This window comes from Oncorhynchus clarkii, chromosome 17 (genome assembly GCF_045791955.1).
Source record: "Oncorhynchus clarkii lewisi isolate Uvic-CL-2024 chromosome 17, UVic_Ocla_1.0, whole genome shotgun sequence".
Classification (NCBI taxonomy): Eukaryota; Metazoa; Chordata; class Actinopteri; order Salmoniformes; family Salmonidae; genus Oncorhynchus; species Oncorhynchus clarkii.
The window spans coordinates 51,139,718-51,161,271 of NC_092163.1; the positions used below are offsets into that span (position 1 = coordinate 51,139,718).

Genomic DNA, 21,554 nt, shown 5'->3' on the forward strand with positions numbered 1-21,554 from the left:
CTTTTGTCATTCCGTTTGCACAAGGGATTCGCCTTTTTTTTATTTGAAAAAATACATACAAATCTTTCTTTTTGCTGCTTGATCCACGAACAAAACGCGACTTTAAAGAGCGGGACTGTGGGTTTAGGTTTAAGACCGCACTCTCACAGACATACTGTGCGAAGATAACATATTATTTAGGCTTGTACCTCGTTTGGGGAGGTATTGTCTGGGATGGGGGGAGGGGGTGGGGGGGGGGGCAGGTTGAATTGTTCAGTTCTAATGTTGTCATTCTGTCTTTTTAGTTTTTTTTTTTTTTTTTTTTTTTTCTGTACTTTTTCCAAACATTTACCACCGTACATTATTACTCTGAGACAAGTTATTCTGGGGGTTTTGGGCGCTCATTGCTTTTCCATTCTATGCTCTAATGACAGGGTTGAATAACGGGAATGCCCAGAGGGGCCGAAATAATACGATCAAGTACATTTCTTGGAATACCAAAGGGGTTAACAACCCGGTGAAGCGTAAGAGGGTGTTGACACACTTAAAGGGTTTGAATGCAAATATTGCATTTCTACAAGAGACTCACTTGAGGACTGGTGAGCATTTTAGGATGCGTAAGGACTGGGTTGGTCAAGTGTTCCACTCAAACTTTCATAGTAAATCAAGAGGTGCTGCTATTCTGGTTGATAAAGCTACTCCCTTTGTAGCTTCTGAGGTTATTGCTGATCCTAAGGGACGATACGTCATAGTAACTGGTGAACTGTTTTCTACCCCTCTTGTTTTGGCTAGTGTTTATGCTCCCAATTGGGATGACACAAGTTTCATTTCTTCCTTTCTGTCTGCTATTCCCAATTTAGATTCTCATTTGTTGATTTTAGGGGGGGATTTCAACTGTAAAATGTCCCCAGTTCTGGACAAGTCCTCACAAACAAATACAGGCCCATCTAAATGTGCCCTACTTATTCAATCCTTTCTTCAGAAATATGCTATGTTTGAGGCCTGGCGTTTCCTACATCCTACAGATAGACAGTATTCCTTTTATTCTCATGTTCATCAAACATACTCCCGGATTGATTACTTATTTTTGGACAAAGAACTTCTGCCTAACCTTCGGCAGTGTACTTACGAGAGTATTGTTATCTCTGACCATTCACCATTAGTGCTTGAACTAGAGTTTCCCCAGCGACCTCCTAGGTGTTATCAATGGCGTCTCAACCCCATTTTACTCTCAGATAAGGAGTTTGTCAATTTCATTTCTTCTGAAATTACCTTATTCCTAGAAACTAATTCAACACCAGGTATGTCCTGCTCTACCATATGGGAGTCTCTCAAAGCATACCTACGTGGCCAAATTATTTCTTATACAGCCAACCAAAACAGAGTTCGCTCCCAGCGACTTCGGGACCTGAGCGAGTCCATAGCCACATTGGATGAGAAGTATGCTACGGATCCTTCCTCTGATCTGCATAAAGAGCGCCAACTACTCCAATCTGAATTTGATGAGCTTTCTACCAGGCAAGCTGAACAGTTACTCTTGCGAGCTCGATACAAAGTCTATGAACAAGGCGACAAGGCCAGTAAACTCCTTGCACATCAGATCCGTAAATCTGAGGCCTCACGGCTAATCCCACAAATAAGGACCCCGTCTGGTGCCACCACAGTTATACATAAAGAGATCAATGATCAATTTAAACAATTTTACTCTGCGCTATACACCTCTGAATCCCCTCAAGACCCTTCGCTGATTGACTCCTTCTTTAATGGCTTGAATATGCCTTCAATTGATACAGACTCCCATGACTGTCTAGAAGAAGAATTTACGCTTGAGGAGATTGCAACAGCAGTGTCCGCAATGAAAAGTGGTAAATCACCGGGTCCGGGCGGTTTTCCAACCGAATTTTACAGGACGTTTTCTGGTCTGCTTTGCCCATTCTTGTCCCGACTATTTGCAGAGTGCCTCAATACTTCAAAGCTGCCGCCTAGTCTTTATCAGGCTTCAATTTCATTACTACTAAAGAAAAACAAAGACCCCCTGGAATGTGGATCCTATCGCCCAATCTCGCTTTTAAACTGTGATTACAAAATCCTAGCTAAGCTTTTAGCCATCCGTATGGAAGGCTTGCTGCACCAAGTAATACACTCTGACCAGACTGGCTTTGTGAGAAATAGGCATTTATTTTTCAATATTAGGCGCCTTATGAATATACTGTACTCCCCAGCGTCGGGGGACCCGGAGGTGGTGGTCTCACTTGATGCCGAAAAAGCGTTTGACCGCGTTGAGTGGGACTACCTAACAGCTGCCCTTTATAGATTTGGCTTTGGCCCCAAATTCATTGCGTGGATAAAGATTCTTTATTTTTCCCCCATGGCTTCGGTGCGGACTAATAACTTGTCCTCTGACTATTTTCCCTTGCACCGCGGATCCAGACAGGGTTGCCCACTCTCCCCCTTGTTGTTTGCTTTGGCAATCGAGCCTCTCGCCATTGCACTACGCTCTAATGATGCCATTCAAGGCATAATCAGGGCGGGCTGGGAGCAGAAAGTCTCGCTATATGCTGACGACCTCCTTTTGTTTATCTCCAATCCCGATACCTCATTGCCACGTGCCCTATCTGTTCTTAAAAAGTTTGGATCAATCTCAGGGTACAAGCTGAATCTAGGCAAGAGTGAGCTTTTTCCTGTAAATAAGGCTGCTTTAAAGTGCTCTTTCACAAGTTCTCAGTTTAGGATTGTCCGGGATCAATTCACTTACTTGGGAGTAAAAGTGACAAGGAAATATTCAAATTTGTTTCAGGAAAACTTTGTTGCTCTAGCAGACAGATTGAAACAATCTTTTACTTTTTGGAATTCGCTACCCCTTTCTCTTATCGGAAGGATTAATGTCATTAAAATGAATGTGTTGCCCAAATTTCTATATCTATTTCAATGTTTACCCATTTTTATTCCAAAATCTTTTTTTATTTCACTGGATCAAACATTCATGCATTTTATTTGGGATGGCAAGGTACCACGGATTGGTAGAAAACATTTACAGAAGCCTAGGTCATTGGGGGGTTTAGCTCTACCAAATTTTCAGACATACTACTGGGCTGCAAATTTTAGAGCCGTTCTGTACTGGCTGCAGACTGATCCTACTGGCCCTAGACCACTCTGTGTCCAGATGGAGTCTGAATCGTGTAAACCTGCAGCACTTTCCTCTGTGCTGTGCTCGTCTCTCCCAGTGTCCCTAGGCAAAAGGTGTGCCAACCCAATTGTAAAGCAGTCTCTTAAAATTTGGAATCAGTTCCGTTTAGCCTTTAGCCTCCGAGGCTTTTCTCTATCAGGCCCAATCAACCAGAACATTTTATTTCCTCCATCTTTGAATGATGGGGCTTTTGGCATTTGGCACTCACTAGGCCTTTCCTCGCTAGCCCAATTATTCTTTGATGGTACATTTGCCTCTTTTTCTCAGCTGCAGGAAAAGTTCAATCTCCCCCAATCCCACTTTTTCTGCTATCTCCAGATTAGAAACTTTGTCAGGGCTAACACACCTGGATTTCCCAATAGGCCTGCGAATACAGCTATAGAGAGCATCTTGGAGCTGAACAAACTTCCTAGGGGCGCAATTTCAGATGTATATGCAATCATTCATGACTTACAGAACCCTTCTTTGGTGCCTTTAAAGACTCGATGGGAAAAGGATTTGGGGGAGGAACTTGGGGAAGACGCCTGGGAATCTGTGCTGCACAGGGTGCACTCGTCCTCTTTTAGCACTAGACACAGCCTCATTCAATTCAAGGTGGTTCACCGTATCCACTGGTCGGGGGCCAAACTTGGAAGAATATTCTCTGATTTTGATCCTACCTGTGTCAGATGTAAGGTGTAACCAGCCACACTGTTGCATATGTTTTGGGGCTGTCATAAACTGTCAGGTTTCTGGGAATTAATATTTAAATGTTTCTCTGATATATATGACACTGTTATAGATCCGTCTCCCCTTACAGCCCTTTTTGGAGTATTGCCCATGGGTACCCCCCTATCAAGAATCCAGTCGGACACTGTTGCTTATACAACTCTTTTAGCTAGACGTCTAATACTACAGAACTGGAAGATGGCAGCTCCCCCATCTTATAAATATTGGGTGAGGGATGTGTTGTGCTCTCTGAAACTAGAAAAAATTAAATTCAATTCACGTGGGAACCCCAAACTGTTTGATGAGGCTTGGGCTCCATTCCGGTCTTACTTTAAACAGTCCATCCTCTGATGGCATTCCAATTAATACTAAAATAAGTCTGTGACTTAAGTGGTCCGCAGATGCCTTGTTCATCTTGCCCAGGCAGAGACTGAAGTGTGAGCTTGTTTTTCCCAGTTATTTTTACATTTTGTTCACGCCTAAATGAATAATCATTTAATTGTTTTTATTTTAAAGCATTGTAAACTTTTTTTTTTTTGTCCAGTGGATGGTCGGTCTGTGGTCATGACTCTCTGTGAGTGGTTGCATTTCTCCACCCTTATCCCTTGACTGTTTACAGGAACAATGGTGAGATGTTTGCCCTGTCCCTGTACTATATATTGCCCTTTAACCTCTGTAGCCTTCTGCCTGGTGTGTTTAACTTGTCTAAAGTATGGTATCTTTAATGCTATTTTTTTATTTGTATTTTTATTTGTATTTTTTTTTCTAGTTGAGTATATTATTTATATTGCTTTGTCTTGTCTGTGTGTGTGTGTATGTTCAAAACTTAATAAACAGAGTTAAAAAAAAAAATTAAAAAAAATAACAATAATTAAAGTAATTGGCGTGAGTTTGGGTTTTGTGACAAATGCGCCATCTGATTCAATGAATGATGGAGCTGAGTTTGCCCTTGTGGCCAAGATTTCATTTAACGTGCTCCAAAGCTTTAACTATCATTTTTTTAAATGTCATTTATTTTTGTTTCATAGTACAGCTTGTTCTTTTTATTTCGATTAGTCACATGATTTCTCAATTTGCAGTACGTTTGCCAATCTGTTGTGCTGCCAGACTCGTTTGCCATACCTTTTGCCTCATCCCTCTCAACCATACAATTTTTCAATTGAAGTGCTGTTGAATAGATCAATGCCTTCTATTATTAAAACTCTTAGCATTTACCTATTGTTAGAAACCTTGTGGATATGGACGTTCTGAAATGAAGCCAACGCTGGATGACAGCATCTGGCTGTTACCAATACCGGCAGTCACTTGGAAATACCGGCAACCTGTTAACAGTAGTGATCCACAGGATGGCAACACAAGTGGCCATGTTTTTCTTGTCTTATACTCTAGCTACAGTTGCTCTTATAATATAATCCTCATTTACCAAGACCTGAGCCCTCATCAGCCCTGCTGTTTTCTCGGTCCACGGCCAATTACTGTTATGCAGGCTCCTCAGAGCCCTAATAAAGCACAGAGCATTAATCAATAAGTCCCACGTAGGCCTATAATAAGGGCCACAGCCTCTCCCTAACCACCCAGTGTATGCATTTTAATTAATGAGAGCCTGCTCCCTCCCTCGGGTCAAATATAGAGATTGTTTTTTATGTCTTCCTCTACCTCAGGGATCAATAGTTTCCCCTTATGCTATTAGTGTTGTAGCTATGTGGGTTGGGTGCTCAGACGGGAACTGTGTGCTATCAGGCACCTCACAATATAAACAGCCCCTTTGTACGGCCAGCTCTGGCTCCTCTCCTGAGACATGGAGTCCCACGTGTTTTTTGCAAAAGATACAATATTGATTAGCCCACCAGGACAGGTGAGTTAAGTGTGCGTGTGAGCTTGTCTGTTTTTGTTTCTTTGTCTGTTGCTGTGTGTTGGGGTGTGTTATTGCATCTGTATTGTACCCATGTTCTCTAGAACAGCTCCCAGCTCCACAACTCCTTCGAACTGTGCATTAGTGAGCTGCCACTCTCCCTGGCTGCTGTGATAATGTCAGTGCTCAGTGTTGTTTTCGCTCTACCCTTCATAGACCTGGCTCTGTACTGCTGCAGCTGGGTCTCATTTACTCCAGTGGGCACCCTGGCACAGCCACCTCTGGCACATTCTCCTATATGTTGTTTGTGCTCCCTGCCTCTGCTCCAGTCCTCCCTCTCCTCCCCTGCGAGTCCACACTGGGCCTGATTTTGATAATGAGGCAATTTCCTGGGTTTTGGCAGGGACAGGAAAGGGAGGACTGGAGCAGAGGCAGGGAGCACAACCAACTTTTCGGAGCCTTCCAGGGTGCCCACTGGAGTAAAGGAGACCCCCCCCTTCTGCCCGCATCAGACAAATGACCTCCCCTTACACACACACACATACTCCACGCATACTCCTCTCAATCCTTTTTGTTTAATCAATAAGGGGGACGTGAGGTAAGTGTGACGGACATTCAAATCCTCTCTAATCTCATTCAGCTGAGCTGGCCCGTTTCCCTTGCCCCTCTTTTTCCCTCTTTCACACTTTTTGGAAAATGCCCTCCCTACTCAGCTTTAGCCAATGGATGCGACCACAACTATCTCCTCCATTGAGTGGTTGCTTGGCAGTGGACAGTATTTTCCTCATATACCTGAAATCTCCTGGTATAGCTGCACAGTGTTTCCTCTGTCACATTGGTGCGGCTGGCTTCCGGGTTACGCGAGCAGTGTGTCAAGGAGTGCGGCTTGGCGGGGTCGTGCTTCTGAGGACGCATGGCTCTCGACCTTCGTCTCTTCTGAGTCCGTACAGGAGTTGCAGCGATGAGACAAGACTAACTACCAATTGGATATCATGAAATTGGGGAGAAAAAAAGGGGTTAAAAGTACCCAAAAAAGGGGCTAAAACCGTGATTTGGTCAAACAAAGTACTTTCATCCTCAAGTGCAGTGTACTCCCACTGTCTGCCCATTTAATATACAGTCAGGTACAAAATTATTGGCACCCTTGATTTAAGACTGTATAAAATAAATACTGAGCTGTATTGTATGCACACAAAAAAGGGAAAAGTATATTATTTTATACTAATTAAATTGTTCTGATTTTGTTTAACAAGTAATAAAAACAAATCCTCAAAGATGGAGGATGTTTTCAATAGTCCAGCGACCCTCCCCTTGCGAGGATAACGACACTGAGCATTTTTCTAATATGTTTTATGAGATTGAAGAACACATTGGGAGGTATATTAGACCATTCCTCTATACAGAATCTTTCCAGATCCTTGATATTGTTCATCTGCCTTTATCAACTGCCCACTTCAAATCAAACCACAGGTTTTCAATGGGGTTCAAGTCCGGAGACTGAGAGCCGTTGATAAATAAATAGTATACCCACAGATCGAGGATGTTCTCAGCTTTCTATCTGTGACAACAGGATAGCTGTGTTTTCCCAGCAATTACATTTTAAAATGGTCCCGGAGCATTTTTCCCCCCTGTAATGGAGAGCGAGTGGCTCGCTCGACACAGCAGCAGATCCTAGCGAAACGGGGACTGGCAGACACTTTCATTACAGGAATCATGAGGATAAAGTACTTTGTTTGACCAAATCATGGTTTTAGCCTTTTAATAAAATAGGGCGTTTTTTGGGGGGTACTTTTAACCTTTTTAATTTTTTTTACATTTTTTTATTATATAAATTTCATGATATCCAATTGGTAGTTACTCTTGTCTCATAACCCGGAAACTAGCCGCACCAATGCGGAGGAAACACTGTACAGCTGGCGACTGAAGTCCGCTTGCATGCGCCCGGCCGCCACAAGGAGTCGTGTAAGTGTGATGGGAAAAGGACATCCCGGCCGGCCAAACCCTCCCCTAACCCGGATGATGCTGGGCCAATTGTGTGCCGCCTCATAGTCTCCCGGTCGCGGCCGGCTGCGACACAGTCCCAGATCGAACCCGGATCTGTAGTGACGCCTCTAGCACTGGGATGGCATCAGGAGGCCAATAGGAAGTTTTTATCTAGGTGAATGAATGTGTAGCCAGCACCGACGCAACCGTATAATTTTTTTTAAACTCTCACAGCCAAGTCAAAGGGTCACTAGGGTGACTAATTGGTTGCAGTCTGGTGCCCTGTCTTGTAGGCTTTTCACTTTTTTGTTTTTCTTGAAATAAAAAAGGTCTCCATCTTCGCAATCAACAGTAGCCTTGGCCAAGGCCACGCTTTCTCTCTCCTCAGCAGCAGGGCAGCCCTGACAATTAGTTTATTTTATCGGCCAAAAACCGTTGATTACCAGCTAACTGAAACCCAGGCTGTCACTGTAGGGCTCTGCTAGTCCATAGGGAAATGCTGTAGTAAGGCAGCATTAGCCACAGATATGAGGGGGCTGGACAGTGTGTGGAGCAATAATAACCACAGGGATCGGTGTTACAGAAACCTACAGAGAACAACCACTGTCTCCCCATGCCACTGTCATCATGCTTTTATTTTAGTAGAGGGACGCTCTCAATGGCCCTATATCCACTCATCCTCTCAATGGCCCCTTATCCACTCATCCTCTCAATGGCCCCATATCCTCTCAATGGCCCCATATCCTCTCAATGGCCCCATATCCTCTCAATGGCCCCCTATCCACTCGTCCTCTCAATGGCCCCATATCCTCTCAATGGCCCTATATCCTCTCAATGGCCCCCTATCCACTCGTCCTCTCAATGGCCCCATATCCTCTCAATGGCCCTATATCCACTCATCCTCTCAATGGCCCCATATCCTCTCAATGGCCCCATATCCTCTCAATGGCCCCATATCCACTCATCCTCTGTGGCCCCCTATCCTCTCAGTGGCCCCCTATCCACTCATACACTCATCCTCCAATCGGAGTCACGCTATAAGGCAGGAAGACTAAATCAGTCTCCTCGTAATAACTTCCCTCTGCACAGCTTTCATCTGCCCAACAACCGGCCAGCCATCATTTTACTGCTTTTATTTAAAGGCTGATGTGTTGAAAGAGACCGTCAGGACCTAGGCTCAGATCGTTTTCTCCTTGTAGAGTGAAAGTGAATAAGTAATAGTGATTATAGTTTGAATGTGATTAAGGCTGTTTGTTTCGTTAGAGACAGTAGTCCCTATTGGGGCTGACCGTGGCCTTCCTCCAGCTGGAGGGGAGGGCGAGAGAAGCTCTGAGAGTCCGTGCTGATAGAAGCCTGGGGCAGCGTTTGAATGGGTTGTTTTTGGTCGTTTTTTTGTATTTATTAGGGATCCCCATTAGCTGCTGCCAAGGTACAGAGAGCTTTGAATTCCATAAAGTCAGTGTGGAAGAGGTGAAAAAATTATTGTCTATCAACAGTGACAAGCCACCGGGGTCTGACAATCTGGATGTCAGACCCCTGTGGCTTGTTATTGTTTATAGACAATCATTTTTTTCACCATCAACAATAACAAGCCACAGGGCTCTGACAACCAGATTGTCAGACACCGGTGGCTTGTCATTGTTAATAGACAATGATCATTTTCTCACCTTTTCCACACTGACTTTACAGAATTCAAAAAGACCTGTTCTAGTTGAAAAAGCAAATGGCACCAGGCTTGCATATGTTTATGTGGCTCCACTTGTAGTCTGAATGTCAAGTGTGTGTTTGTATACGTGTATTTGCACTAGTCTCATGTATGCTTGTGTTTATGTGCATGTGCTTTCACACATGGTTGTGTATGACTGTACTGCAAGAGGGCATGCAAATGTGTGCTGTGAACATCATAGTGGTCTTTTGCAGGTACATGAAATATTAAAGCTCTCCAGTGCATTGCTGGTTTGTACACTGTGTGTGTGTGTGTGCACGCTGACTGAGGGTGCATTTATTAATGCAGGAGAATGGCTCAGCAACAGTGCAGTATGATAACTGTGTGTGTGTGCGTGTGCGTGTGTGTGTGTGTAGTACCTCAAGCTTCACCAGTGAGTCAGTTTACATTGTGGTTAACTGGTCATTCCCCATAGGCAATTTGGCTGTTTCTCCATTTAAATAAGTAAGACAGTATACACTTTGTTTCTGCACAGCGTTGGAGAGTTGTGCTCTTTATGGGGATGCATTGTATTGATTTTCAAAGTCACCTTCACATAGCTCAGGGGTAAAAAATAATAGAGGGCACACCTTTTTAGAGTACACACACACACACACACACACACACACACACACACACGAGGTATCCGTCTAAAGGAGATAAGTGTGTGTACAGTTAATATCTTCTCTCTTGTTGTCATAAACCTCTGTGTTGTACTCTTCCTGTCATTACATCTCATAATGTCCTCAGCTTCACTGGACAAACTCCAAATGTCTATTTACAATCAGCAACATGATGGCGCGGAGAGATGGTGTGAGAGAAAGAAAGAGGGGGAGATCCAGTGGAGGAAACGCGTGTGTGGTGAGAGAGAGGCCTACAGTAGAGTTCAGTCACGCCACTGTGCTAACAGCTCTATGAACTCTCCGGAAGTGCATTCGCAGCTTGGCTCTGTGGTCACTGGACACATATACCTGTATCTGTAGCACTCTCTCTAGGGGCTCTGGTGGCACACTGTCTCCTCTGTCTGTCTACTCTCTCTGTTATGACGAATATCTTGTAGGACAGGGTTTCAGCCGCTGGCCGATTTGTTTCTTGGGCGGATGGTCAGGATGGCGGAGCAAATTGACCTCGAAGCCCAAACAAATATAATATCTGTCTGAAAGTCATTTCAGATACATTTTGTATGTTATCAATTATATCTCTCTATTATACGTGGGAACATATTTGCAAAATGTAAATCACAAAAATGTTTTGGAACCCTGCTATAGGAAAACCAACATTGAAATCTGTTGATCTCATTACCTCCCTGACGATTTCTAGAACGAAACACATTCTAACCGTTCTGATTGGTCCTAGAAACAGAAGGTTTGTGCCAGAACATACATGGGTAAAGCAGCTTTTTGAAAAGTGGCTAAAGGGGCGCTTTGCTACTCTTATTGGTTAGAGATCATCCAATCGCTGATTGACTTTTGTACAACACACATCATTTAGACGTCACCACACATGACTTCACCGATGGCAGTCTGAAGTGTCCTACAGTATGTAGTGAACCTAGAGCAGCGGAAGAATTCAGTTTGAGTCGTCAGGCAAACTGAACATAGGCTCACACATCTCATTTAATTTCTTCATGATGTGTTGTTGCTACAACCTCACCATGCACTTGAGCAAATATGAATCCATATAGAGTGCATGCGCACACACCCACTCACAGATGCTCAAGGGTGCATACACACACACACACACACACACACACTCACGCGCTTTCCACTGTGTCTCTGAGTCACTTCCTTCTGAGTTCCCTCTCGCTCAAGACTTGGAGCCTGAGATGCATCTCCTCTTCTCCTCTTTTCTTTATTTGAGCTCATCAATTCAGCCCACATGCTGGAGCAAATGAGTGAATGCTTCATTGCAGGGTGATTTGCTCACTACGGTATGCTGAGAGTGGCCTCTAAGAATGAGAAATGGAGTAGAGCATGTCTCCTAGATTGGCCAGTTAGTCTGAAACTCTCCATTTGAAACCGGTCTGTAATTTGCTGCTCTGTGTTTTTGTATTCACATCACTGTTGTGTTGGAAGGTAGAATGTCAGTGGCTCATATTGTAGGTGGAAGAATATGGTTGTGGTTTGTGGATCATTTACATGCGCTGTGTGACCAGTTAACTCAGTGCTACTGTTCTCTTCCTGCCAGCTTGTCCAGACAGCCAACTACATTACAGTGGAAAATACCCTAATGCGTTTCCTGTGGCGCCTGATCTAAGTCTTGCTTAAGGCTACGTGATGTGTGATGTAGGCAGGGCTGGCCACACTACCACTCCTGAACGGCCTCTCCTTCTCTCCTCTTCTCCAGTCACAAGTCAAATAGCATGAAGGCAGTCGGTTGACAGCTGCCAGTAAAATGCATCTCCTCTTCCTCTACCCCTGGGGCCTCATGTATAAACCGTGTGTACATACAAAATAAACTCAAGTATGCGTGTGCCACTTCGACGTGAGAATGTGTTCATGTGGACTCTGGAGCGGTGGAAACATGTTCTCTGGAGTGATGAATCACTATTCACCATCTGGCAGTCCGACGGAAGAATCTGGGTTTGGAGGATGCCTGCCTGAATGCATAGTTCCAACTGTAAAATTTGGTGGATTAATGGTCTGGGACTGTTTTTCATGGTTCGGGCTAGGCCCCTTAGTTCCAGTGAAGGGATATCTTAATGCTACAGCATACAATGACATTGTATACAGTTCTGTGATTTTAAACTCTGTGGCAACAGTTTGGGGAAGGCCCTTTCCTGTTTCAGCATGACAATGCCACCATGCACAAAGCGAGATCCATACAGAAATGGTTTGTTGAGATCCGTGTGGAAAAACCTGACTAGCCTTCACAGAGCCCTGACCTCAACCCCCTTGAATACCTTTGGGATGAATTGGAACACCGACTGCGAGCCAGGCCAAATTGCCCAACATCAGTGTCCAACCTCAATAATGTTTTTTGTGGCTGCTGCGGGGACTTGCTTCCATTCAATGTTCCAACATCTAGTGGGATGCCTTCCCAGAAGAGTGGAGGCTGTTTATAGCAGTAAAGAGGGGACCAACTCCATATTAATGCCCAGGATTTTGGAATGAGACGTTCGAGCAGGTGTCCAAATAATTTTGGACGTGTAGTGTAGCTCACGCCAGTGCTCCAAGACAGAGAGAGATCCGTGGCAGATGAGCTCACCTCACCACCGGCCGGACTGCAAAAATAAATATGAGAGCTGATAAGAACAGGAATATCCTGTTTGTGAAAGCACTCAGACGTTTTCACTCAAAGCTAATGATGATAAAGTGCCTTGCCTCAGCGGCTGTGGGGAGGGAGGGTTACAACATGACAGCGTTCCTCTAAAGTTTAGACACAGGAAGTGCTGTTGGCACAGGAGTTATGAAACTCAGTGAAACCCTATGAATGAGTGACTCACTCACTGAGTGGACAGGGGGCCTGACGATACGATATGTTTTGCGATTCTCACGATTGTATATGTATTGTGGTTTGATACTGCGATTTTGTTTCGGCTTGATGTTCAAATATAATGATCACTATATGTCTGCTACAGAGAGCATGAAAAAAGTTAGTTTTGATCAATCATGTATTTTAAAAGTACTGAACATTTTGGCGCACTACTTTTTTAAAGAATATCAAGAACAAGCTATAGGATGAAAATACCAGCGTTTTGGCACAGGTACAGACGACTAGCACTAGCTAGTGCTACCTAACAAAATATAAATGATATATTTTTCAGTATATAAACATAACATGCAACAATTTCTTAGATTTGACTGAGTTACAGTTCATATAAGGACATCAGTTAATTGAAATAAATAAGGCCTTAATCGATGGATTTCACATGAGTGGGAATACAGATATGCATTTGTTGGTCACAGAACTTTTGTTAAATACGGTAGGGGCATGGATCAGAAAACCAGTCAGTATCTGGTGAGACCACCATTTGCTTCATGCAGCGCAACATCTCCTTCACATAGAGTTGATCAGGCTGTTGACTGTGGCCTGTGGAATGTTGTCCCATTCCACTTCAATGGTCTCTGCACAAGGTGCACCTGTGTAATGTTCATGCTGTTTAATCTTGATATTCCACTCTTGTCAGGTGGATGGATTATCTTGGCAAAGGAGATATGCTCACTAACAGGGATGTAAAAAAAATTGTGCACAAAATCTGAAATAAGCTTTGTGCGTATGGAACATTACTGGGATATTTTATTTCAGCTCATGAAACATGGGACCAAAAATGTACATATTTTGTTTATACTTTAGTGTGTGTGCATGTACACACACACACACACATACATACAGTAAAGATGTCAAAACTATGAAATAACATGTATGAAATCATGTAGTAACCAAAAAGTGTTAAACAAATCTAAATGTTTTAGTTTCTTCAAAGTAGCCACCTTTTGCCCTGATGACAGCTTTTCACACTTGGCATTCTCTCAACCAGCTTCATGAGGAATGCTTTTCTAACAGTCTTGAAGGAGTTCCCACATATGCAGAGCACTTGTTGGCTGCTTGTCTGTCATTCTGCTGTCCAAGTCATTCCAAACCGTCTCAATTGGGTTGAAGCCAGGTCATCTGATGCAGCACTCCATAACTCTGCTTGGTCAAATAGCCCTTACACAGCATGGAGGTGTGTTGGGACAGGTGTCCTGTTGAAAAACAATGATAGTCCCACTAAGTGCAAACCAGATGGGATGGCGTAACACTGTTTGCTTTGAATTCTAAATAAATCACTAGCAAAGCACCACCACACCAGCGCCTCCATGCTTCACGGTGGAAACCACACATGTGAAGATCATCCGTTCACCTTACTCTGCGTCTCACAAAGACACGGCGGTTGGAACCAGGAATTGCACATTTGGACTTGTCAGATCAAAAGACAGATTTCCACCAGTCTAATGTCCATTGCTTGTGTTTTTTGGCCCAAGGAAGTCTCTTCTTATTATTGGTGTCCTTTAGTAGTGGTTTCTTTTCAGCAATTCGACCATGAAGGCCTTATTACACAGTCTCCTCTGAAAAGTTGATGTTGAGATGTGTCTGTTACTTGAACTCTCTGAAGAATTTATTTGGGCTGCAATTTCTGAGGCTGGTAACTCTAATGAACTTATCCTCTGCAGGAGAGGTAACTCTGGGTCTTCATTTCCTGTGGCGGTCCTCATGGGAGCCAGTTTCATCATAGCACTTGATGACTTTTGCGACTGCACTTGAGGAAACTGTCAAAGTTCTTGAAATGTTCCATATTGACTGACCTTCATGTCTTTAAGCAATGATGGACTGTTGTTTCTCTTTGCTTATTTGAGCTGTTCTTGCCGTAATATGGACTTGGTCTTCTATCAAATAGGGCTATCTTCTGAGTAGCACAACTGATTGGCTCAAACACATTAAGAAGGAAAGAAATTCCACATTGACTTTTAACAAGGCACACCTTGTCACATGCATTCCAGGTGATAAAGCTGGTGGAGAGAATATCAAGTGTGCAAAGCTGTCATCAAGGCAAAGGGTGGCAACTATTTGGTTACTTTTTTGATTACCACATGAATCCATATGTCATTTCATAGTTTTGATGGTTTCAATATTATTCTACAATGTAGAAAATAGTAAAAAAATCTAATAAAAACAACTTGAATGAGTAGGTTTGTCCAAACTTGACTTTCTTTTATTTTTTATAAATCGATACTTTGAGTCAAATATAATGCCATCCAAAAATAATATTGAGACATGTAACTATTGATTTTCTTCCCCATCTCTGCTTGAAGGCAAAGCGACACTACTGTTTATACTCTGTATACACTACTGTTTATACTCTGTATACACTACTGTTTATACTCTGTATACACTACTGTTTATACTCTGTATACACTACTGTTTATACTCTGTATACACTACTGTTTATACTCTGTATACACTACTGTTTATACTCTGTATACACTACTGTTTATACTCTGTATACACTACTGTTTATACTCTGTATACACTACTGTTTATACTCTGTATACACTACTGTTTATACTCTGTATACACTACTGTTTATACTCTGTATACACTACTGTTTATACTCTGTATACACTACTGTTTATACTCTGTATACACTACTGTTTATACTCTGTATACACTACTGTAGATTGACATGCCTGTTAAGCTGCAACTTGAAAGGGAGCGCCTGGCAGGCAGATTCACTCGGCGAAAGGAAGAGGGAGAGATCAATTGCAATGTTGGGGCCTGATGAGGAGGGATGGTGGGGTACTCAGGAGTCCAGGCTTCACTTGGCTGCCTGTTTACATTTATCCACTAATGGAGCATATTTTTAACCCCTGCCTTTTTTTGTTCTGTGTGCAGGTGCTGGAGAGTCGGGGAAGAGCACTATTGTGAAACAGATGAAGTAAGTCGAGCTGCCTGCCTGGCTTCCTGACTCCTCATTGTTTTAGTTGTTTTGCTGCTGTTCCCGTCAAGCATGAGCAATTAACCCAATATTGTAACCAGACTCTGTCATTATCAACACAAGCAGACCGGGACAGTACATTAAGCTAGGTTCCTGGAATTCTCTATGCATCTTTCTCCCAGAATCCATGTCCTCATGCTATAATCTATACGGAACATACTACTATTCTACTATTCTCTATGCATCTTTCTCCCAGAATCCATGTCCTCATGCTATAATCTATACGGAACATACTACTATTCTACTATTCTCTATGCATCTTTCTCCCAGAATCCATGTCCTCATGCTATAATCTATACGGAACATATTACTTCCTATACCTACAGTCTGAAGCCTGTTTCTTTCTCAGCTGTTACATTCGTATGGATTAGAGGCCTCCCTGGGAATGGACAGCCCTGTACGCGAACACGCAGGCAGCTGTATCTTCCCCCACACATCAGCAGATAAATACCTATGGACTGAGTTTTTCTCACAATTATTAAGGCATTAACTCCCTGCTAACTGATATTCCAAGCAGACAGTAGAGTATGCAGTTAGCTTAAGTCTACGTTTTACAGGATGCTCCCTGTTAGACAGGCTGGATCATTTAGAACATATGGAGAGGAGACCGGTTAATAGCCTGGTAGCAGATCTGGACCTGTGTGTTCTGTAGCACATCAACTTTTTGTTATCATGCCAAACTGGCTGGGTGTATTATAATATACCCCCTTCACCTGTCCTTGACCCGTGCAGGTTTTTACAGGAGCAGCTCTGGGGTCACTGTTGTCTCTGTATAGTGCCAAAATCTCACAAGTGAACACACTTTAACCCTCAATTCTTCTCACGGACATTCATGAACACATACACAGACGTCACTGCTGTTGTAATAGATGTGTAAACACTTTGTGAAAACAGTCCTGATGAAATCTCTTTCTACATTGCCCCTTAGAAAGTACCTTATTTTGACTTGAAAATGATTGTAGTTGTGTTATGCTTAAATAATTTCAGGGCTCCACTTACAAGGACAAGTCTTCAAGATTTACACATTTTACTTCGATTTCAGGATATAAATCTTCCGTGGTTCTCCTTGACTATTATAATTATTAATTTGCAATATCATCCAGTTCTTGGATAATGTCTGTGTCTGCATGTCATCTTAATGAGATGTTTTTGGGAATGACATTTTTGTTAAATTGAACATGACTTTACACAACTAAATCTCCCTGGCCTACATCCAACCTCCCAGCCAACATGGCTCTGAGATAAGATTGACTATATTTGTTTCAATTGAAGTTGAGAAGAAACGCTTCTGTGGGCTCATTCTGTAAGTCTGTTTTGGCCTTCTTCCTAGTGGGCTCCCTTGCATTATAATGATGTTCGATTGAGAACGCCTCACAGCCAATCAGCATCCATCTGGTATTCGCAGTGCCTCTCACTCTCCCAGAGGGCATTGCTGTGAATAGACAAATATATTTGTTTCATGCATAGCCTAGGGGCTCCTGTCTTGGCCTGGCCACTTTTTCACTGTCAACATTTTTTTTCGTTCTTCTTCCATACTGTAGTCAATATTTGTTTTAGTTGTAGTGTTCTCCAGCTGCCTGGTTCTCAGCAGAGACCTGAGCTGCCTCCAAAGCCTCAAACCAGTAATGTCTGTCTGGACTTAAGCATGCTTAGTACCGTAATCTGTATAATGCAACCAATTATTAATATGCTAACTGTGCCTTCTGATGGACAAACATGGAGATGTTAACACTGACATTGTGATTAAGAAAGATATCGATTTTTAGTGACACCTGGGTTGTTATATTTAAGAGCTGCGCTTGCATGTGCAAGTGTGTCTGTGCATGTGTTTGAGTGACCCAACTCGCTCTTTTTTTTCCTGTGCCTGTCAGGATCATCCATGAGGATGGCTACTCAGAAGAGGAGTGTAAGCAGTACAGAGCTGTGGTCTACAGCAACACAATTCAGTCCATCATGGCCATCATCAAGGCCATGGCCAACCTCAAGATCGACTACGAAGACGCAGCCAGAGCGGTACACACACACACACACACACACACACACACACACACAGTGTCTGAGTCCATCCATCAGAGCTGCCACTGTTCTCTCTTCATACACCCTACTGCTGCTCCAAAGGTCAGCCAGACCTTGAACTGCTCCCACTCTTCTCAGAACACCAACTTCTCCTCTCTGTCCCTCTCATCTAATTAAAGTTTTTTGGTTGCTACACGTATTTGCAGATATCGCAGGTGAAGCGAAATGCTTGTGTTTCTAGCTCCAGCAGTGCAGTAATCATTTTTTTAACAAAACAATTGCACATAATCCAGAAAGAAATACAGTACCAGTCAAAAGTTTGAAAATACCTACTCGTTCAAGGGTTTTTCTTTATTTTTACTATGTTCAACATTGTAGAATAATAGTGAAGTCATCAAAACTATGAAATGACATATATAATCATGTAGTAACCAAATAGTAGCCACCCTTTGCCTTGATGACAGCTTTGCACACGCTTGGCATTTTCTCAACCAGCTTCACCTGGAATGCTTTTCCAACAGTCTTGAAGGAGTTCCTACATATGCTGAGCAATTGTTAGCTGCTTTTCCTTCGCTCTGCGGTCCAACTCCTCCCAAACCATATCAAATGGGTTGAGGTCAGGTGATTTGTGGAGGCAGGGTCATCTGAAGCAGCACTCCATCACTCACCCTCTTGGTCAAATAGCCCTAACACAGCCTCGAGGTGTGTTGGGTCATTGTCCTGTTGAAAAACAATATATGCAGATTTTCAGCAGCAGGGACTAGGTGACTAGTCAGGATCAAGGAAAAGATGAACAGAGCAAGGTACAGAAGGATCCTTGATGAAAACCTGCTCCAGAGCACTCAGGACCTCAGACTGGGGGGACGGTTTCGCTTCCAACAGGATAACAACCCTAAGCACACAGCCAAGACCTGTTTTTGCTTGTCATTATGGGGTATTGTGTGTAGATTGATTGGGGGGGAATGTTTTTAATCCATTTTGGGGCAGAAGGTAGCCTAGTGGTTAGATCATTGGGAAAGTAACCGAAAGGTTGCAAGATCGAATCCTTGTGCTGACAAGGTAAAAATCTGCCCTTCTGCCCCTGAACAAGGCAGTTAACCCACTATTCCTAGGCCGTCATTGTAAATAAGAATTTGTTCTTAACTGACTTGCCTAGTAAAATAAAAAATAGAAAGAGGCTATATATGTATGTGTGTGTATATATAATTGTGTGTATGGACAGTATATGAATAGAAAAGGTGTGTACAGCAGTGGTTATATCGGATGAGCCTTGACTAGAATACAGTATATACATATAAAGTGGGTAAAACAGTATGTAAACATTAGGTCATTGAACACTGGTCACTTTAATATGTGTTTATAGTCTCTACGGTGCAGGGTAACCGGCTAGTAACAGTGACTAAAGTTCAGGGACAGGGTACTGGGCGGAGGCCTGCTAGTGTTGACTTTTTAACAGTCTGATGGCCTGGAGATGGATGTTTATCACTCTCTCGGTTCCAGCTTTGATGCACATGTCTCTAGTCCAGCTCTAGTCTGTCTGAAGTGAGACCGGGGGAATTATCTGGCTCAAGTACCAATAGCCCCTACCTAGACAGTTGAGAGTTTTGAGTAGTATAGCGTCCCAGAACGTTGTTTGAAGGAGTGCCGTAAAGTGATGTTCCATGTTTACTCAGTCCTGCTGCCCGTGTATGTGTCACTAGATTAGAGAGAGCACTGCTGAGCTGCCTGTCTGGCCAGTGGGCACTACTGAGAGAGATGAAATAGCAATACAAAAAAATCCATGTGTTCTTAGTGAGAGACAATTTATTCATGCCTCCTATGTTTCTCCCAATTATGATTTACAGATCCTCTCTATGCAGATAGGAATCTTATGAAATATTTGCCTGTCCTTTTTATTACCAAGCTATCAGAAGTATTAATAGCAGAGCTATTTGTCCACTCTAAAATGTCCAGTATTTGATTTAATCAAGTGTTGAGATAAAGACCTTATTGTGTACCACTTGCGAGTGGAGATGAGGTATGGAGAGAGCAGGGTGTTCCCCCACTCTTATGTGTCAGAGTTGGTTTATTAGAGGTAGCTAGCTCTGCAAGACATATTACTGCTACAAATCTCTGCAAGTCTGGCAGTGTGTCTTGAATTAATTTACCTTCTTAAATACATTTCTCTCCTCCAACCCCATAACCACAGCTGCCTAGAGAGCCTCAAATAGCCTGTTTCACAGATTTAAGTCAAATAGGCAGATTTTTCACATAGCCTGAGGGGATGCGATCAACAGAGAAAGATGTTTTACAAGTCTCTACTCAACGTGAATGAGGGAGAGGTAGGTGGTACACTAAAGTAATCTTGTTTATGTAGTTTTATGTAATGAGTTGCCAATGTTTGTTGAGTCGTAAATACGTCATTAGTGACAGTAAATGGTGACGCGAGAGAGACCAGAATTCTGAACTCATTATGTTGATCAGGTTCACTGTCACATCCACTGATAGACTGTCCCCTCGCTTACATAACACACACCTCTCTCGCCATATTACTGAACCTGATCAACATAATGAGTTCAGAATGATGATGTAAATATTCTTGTACAATGAGCTTGGTGGATTAAGCTGTTCTACAAGCAGAGTCATTTTATTTAGATGTATGGCTCTAGATTCAATGACACTTGCAGAGGAAGTGCTCACTCACGTAGCTAGAACTGTTCCAAAATCTGGACTGAGGGACGTTGCTTAAGATTGCTTTGTGAAGGAATATATTTAGATTTATTATAGTAAGTGTTGCCATACCTTTTTTTTTCTTTTTTCATTTAGGTGAATAGTTGCTCTGTCTCTGAAGATAGTGGTTGATAAAGAGCTTTACATTGCATGGGGTAACGCATCTCCTTCACTACCGATGTGCAGCAGCCACACTGAAATGGAGTAGGAATGGGCTGTAGGCTTATTTCCTGTCTGACCCATCTGTAAGCGCGTGCACACACACACACACACTACAGCTTGCTCATCTATTCCTGCTCCCTGTGAGTGTGTAGTGCTGGAGAGGACAGGGCTCTCTCGCTAGTTCCCCACTACTGTTATATCAGCTGTATTCACTGCTGCAGCGGCTAACTCTGCCATGCTAACTTCCTCGACAAAGCAGCTCTTCAGGGGAATCTGTAAGAGGGAGTGCTTTTTCAAATGTAATGGTGTGTTACTCTCTCGGGCCTGATGGTTTGGTTTACAACATGTTCTTTAGATTGCCTGTTAAAAGTCTTTGACTTAACGTAACAACACGTATCTGCCTTCGTTTTGATTTGACCCACTTAGTGTTCCGAAACTACAGTAACTTTCCCCAGGTTTTCCAGAAATCCCTGGTTGGAGGAATCATGTAATCCAGTGGGAATAAGCAAAAAAAACTCACTATTTTTTTTTCTCTCTCACTGTGCACACCTTAAGGGCCCTCGAAGGGAGGAAGTGGGCTATTGTACATCATCCTTCAGTCCCCATAAAACTCCTCTATCACATATGTAAATTACAATACACTCACTCAAGGTCACATTTCCTGTGACCCACTTTAGAGAGGCCTAGATATCACCTGGTGTGAGAGGTTGTTTTGATTCTTCTTCTAATCACTCCCTTCACTTATTAACCAGTCCTGTGGCTGGCAGAGGGCTGGACT

The 21,554-nt window shown here is 42.9% G+C and overlaps 1 protein-coding gene across 2 annotated transcripts in view; it reads left to right on the top strand.

Annotated features, from left to right (window-relative positions):
* The window catches only part of LOC139371055 (guanine nucleotide-binding protein G(i) subunit alpha-2-like), a 119,272-nt gene that overhangs the window by 78,946 nt on the left and 18,772 nt on the right, over nucleotides 1-21,554 (top strand). For both annotated transcript variants that reach the window (XM_071111099.1, XM_071111100.1), the window contains 2 exons: nucleotides 15,787-15,829; nucleotides 17,761-17,902. In XM_071111099.1, the coding sequence (XP_070967200.1) occupies nucleotides 15,787-15,829; nucleotides 17,761-17,902 (185 nt within the window). The remainder of the gene's footprint in view (nucleotides 1-15,786; nucleotides 15,830-17,760; nucleotides 17,903-21,554) is intronic.